This window comes from Halyomorpha halys, unplaced genomic scaffold (genome assembly GCF_000696795.3).
Source record: "Halyomorpha halys isolate HHAL.00 unplaced genomic scaffold, Hhal_1.1 Scaffold291.1, whole genome shotgun sequence".
NCBI classification, from domain to species: Eukaryota; Metazoa; Arthropoda; class Insecta; order Hemiptera; family Pentatomidae; genus Halyomorpha; species Halyomorpha halys.
This window is the reverse complement of record NW_027109101.1, coordinates 665518-669191: the sequence shown is the minus strand read 5'-3', so window position 1 is coordinate 669191 and position 3674 is coordinate 665518. Positions and strand designations below refer to the sequence as shown.

General features: G+C 30.4%; 1 protein-coding gene across 1 annotated transcript in view; it reads left to right on the top strand.

Moving 5' to 3' along the window:
• The window catches only part of LOC106680819 (uncharacterized), a 9223-nt gene extending 5560 nt beyond the window's left edge, over nt 1-3663 (top strand). Inside the window, exon 4 of the mRNA XM_014420785.3 lies at nt 64-3663. Coding sequence (XP_014276271.1) covers nt 64-247 — 184 coding nt within the window. The 3' untranslated portion in view covers nt 248-3663. The remainder of the gene's footprint in view (nt 1-63) is intronic.
• Nucleotides 3664-3674: the final 11 nt, after the last annotated feature.

The window sequence follows — 3674 nt, the reverse complement described above, 5'->3', positions numbered from 1 at the left end:
TTACAAAAGTTATATTACTTTTAAGTACATTTATATTATGTCTTTTGTTATATTTTTCGGTAGGCACATCGTAGAAAGTGAGGGGGCCAGCTTGAAAGTAGTTCAAGTACGGGGTGAGCGAGGAGCTGTTCGTCGCAGTTGGGAGCTCCGAGGTTCTGGAAAACAACTTGTGGTCCCGTCAGGGCATGAAGGTGCTACTCTGGTTGCCATCAATTCTACTGGGACAATCCTTGTTGAAGTCCTCTAAGTAGCTAAGATAGATTTTAAATTATTAGCTTGAGATTCTCAAGGTAAGTGCATTGTCTGTTTCATAAATCTGTTATGGTTGCAATGAATCTTCAGCCAAGCAGCAGGCCTAATAATGGTAGTTTTAATGATATTTATTTATTTATTTAATGTTAGAAATTGTGATAATAATTATAATACAATTTGTTAATACTAAATATTTCTTTGTGCTAAGCCAAACTATTATTCCCTTTATTGGTTAGTGTTACTGTTTACCTTAGGGAAATTTGATATTTTATTTATTATAAGTCCTATTTTACACTATATGGTGTAACAGTAGTACTAAGTAGGCTGTCGGTTAGTAACTGTGATACTGATAATATTAGCTACATTAATTTTTTAATGTTTCGAAATAGTAGAAGATTACTAAATATAATATAAAAATAAATTAGAATAACAAAGGAATCCTTTTCTATTAAATAATGTTATTTAATTTAATGAAAAACTGTAGATTCTATAAATTTAGTATCAATATACAAGTATTTCAGTGTGTACCCTTTTGATGTACTTTTTTTAATTTAATGCACCAATTAATTCTACTTTGTTTTACCTAGATCTGTTTAGGCTGTTATTATTTATTTATTGTGATTTTTTTTTAATTATAATTGTATTTTGTTTAATATTTGATATCATGTTATTCATTTGGTAGTTGTCTAATCTTGCCACTCCTTGTAAAGATTTCATCGGTTTCTTTCCCTGCCACACTGCTCGATTTTGCTACCTTATTTATATATCAAGGTAACTAAATCCAAGACTTGCACAAATTCTTGGTAAACAAAAGAAGCATCAAACGTCTGTATCCATGAGGTTATTTTGTTCTTTTGAATTTTTTTGGCTATAACATTTGATTTACTTTATTTCCAGAATAAAAAAGAACAAGTGAAATGAGTGAAAGCATAAATACCAGCAATGTACGTTGTAGCTGACAAAAATTAATATAAATAGGCACTACATGATCTATAAATTCAACCTTCGCTCTTGAATGTTTACCAGAAACTTTTTAATTTAATTACTATATAATTCAAGTATTCCCTGGGTTTCATTATTGGGGGATATTACCTAAATTACTTATAATTTGCTGGAGTGGACTATATTTGAAATAAAATAATTATAATGAACAAAATGAAGATAAAACCTCTGTTCTTTTAATTATTATAAAACAATTTATTAAGTTCGTTTTGCCAATAGGGTTATAAGATTTTGTTTGAAATTAAATTAATTTTGACTATTAATATGTTTGCAAGGAATAATGGAATGTATTATTATAGGTTACTTGGTGGGATGTTCATTCGATGTTACGATGGAACACGTTACGTTTATCTCTTGCTTTTTTCCTCCTCTCATCTTGCCTGAGTGTGGTGAAGTTGTACTCACTCATGTTGCATTGTATAAAGTGGAGTTGCCTTTTTAAAATGTGCTTGCTCTTTTTCACTTGTACAGGCCAATATGGCTACCAACTCTCTGCACTTCCATATGTTTTCACTAGAGGGCAACATCTCCAAGTCCCATTTAAAATTGCTTGAGGGGGCATACTCAAACAATTAACTTAATCGATAGAATTTTAAAATATAAAACCTTAAACAAGAGTTAATTATTGAATCCAAAGGTCGGGGAAATTCTTTAATTAATTAAAACACGGAGACCCCAAATATTGATCTGTTAGCGATTCTAAAGAAATGCAAACTGAAAACAAACGTATGGATGCAGCTCAGGGCCCTTTGTCCCCAAAAACCGACACCTGATGGATCAGCTGCAAATTTAGACCAACTTGTACCGTTGGGCTGCCCATAGCTCAGTGGTTAAGACACAGTCTTACCAATTTGATGTCTATTGGCGGTGCCGGTTCGAATCCGGCCTGGGACGTTGACTTTTTTCATTGAGTGGCGGTCCCACAAAATGAAGAACTTTGACCCCCAACCATGGTTAGGCAGTATAGGACTCCAATGGGAGTCTTGGCCGAAAAAAAAAAAAATACCAGCCAATCCAAATAACCCATCTACACAAGCGGGCATGCACTTCTAATTTTCCATTGTTTGGAGTCTTGAAGCACTTTAAGATTTCCCTTATAATATAAGAGTGCTTGGCTTTGACTGGTCCTTCTATTACTGGTGAAAGCTGTTATTATATAAAATTATATTTTTTTAAATTAGATGTTAACTGTTATTTAATTTATTAAATAATCTTTTTCATTCTCTTCAAACAGTAAAGTCTATCAGTAAATATTATATGTTTTAAAAAGTTGGCAGAAATTTATCTTGGCAAGAAGAGATGCAACATTAGACAAGTACTATCCATTTTTATTAATTTATTGTCATTGTAAGTATAGTTATGGTATTATTTGAAAGATATTTTTGCTAAGTAATTTATTATGATAATTATAATTATCATAATAAATATTATAAGTAATTTATTACTTATTGTATTTTTAAAAGATTTTTTGCTATTTATTAGGTGTGAAGGAAATCTCATAGCTGTTAATTCATAGATAAACAACATTTCTGTATTATTAGTAATGGTAGATTGATGTATTTAATCTCTACATTGGTAATATTTTTTTTTTTTTTTTAAATCTCAATTCTTCTTAGTGATAAATTGCTTATTGGGTTGTTTATGGTATTAATTAATGCATCAGTTTCAAGCTTTGAATAAATAGTTATCATAAAATCAAATCACATCACTAAACAATATTATATATTTTTATCACTTATAAGAAAGTCTTGATTTAGTAGGTTAAAAACTTCAATGGAGATATTTTCCAAAATATCTTTATTAACATTATACACAAATCCTTTTAAACCGGCATTTTGGAGTACTCCTCGGTCTTCAGGATCTATTTTCCTTAAACTAGATATTACTACATTTACTAATTTTGGTTTGTTCCCTACGTCTCTTCACATCCATATATAATTTATTTTATCAATTTTGTTAAAAAACTTTTTTCTTTTGTTAAAAGGGAACCATCTAGCTAAATATCTGTGTGCCACCAAAAGTCGGAGAAATTTCCCACCCCTCCACCTAAGTGGCCAAGGGTACTGATGAACAATCTCAGAGATCTGTGTAAATCTGTGAGAATGTGTAAAACTAATCACTAAATTCACCAAGACCAAAAGGAAGAGTTTCAATTGAAATTGAGAATTCAGTTCAATTATTTTTGCATCTAACGCAATTTTCATCTGAACATTTAGCCCCTTTCTTTGTTCTCAATTAAAACAAATTAATATGATGTCATCAATTATTTATAATTTCAGCGTCTTCTATAATTCTATAATAATAATTTATCATCGCGCTTCATTAAAAATTATTCAAATTCAAAAGGAAGGAATTTGAATAATTTTTCAACACTAGTCTTTGATTGTGGTTCTATTACTCTCTGACTCCTATTTTTTATG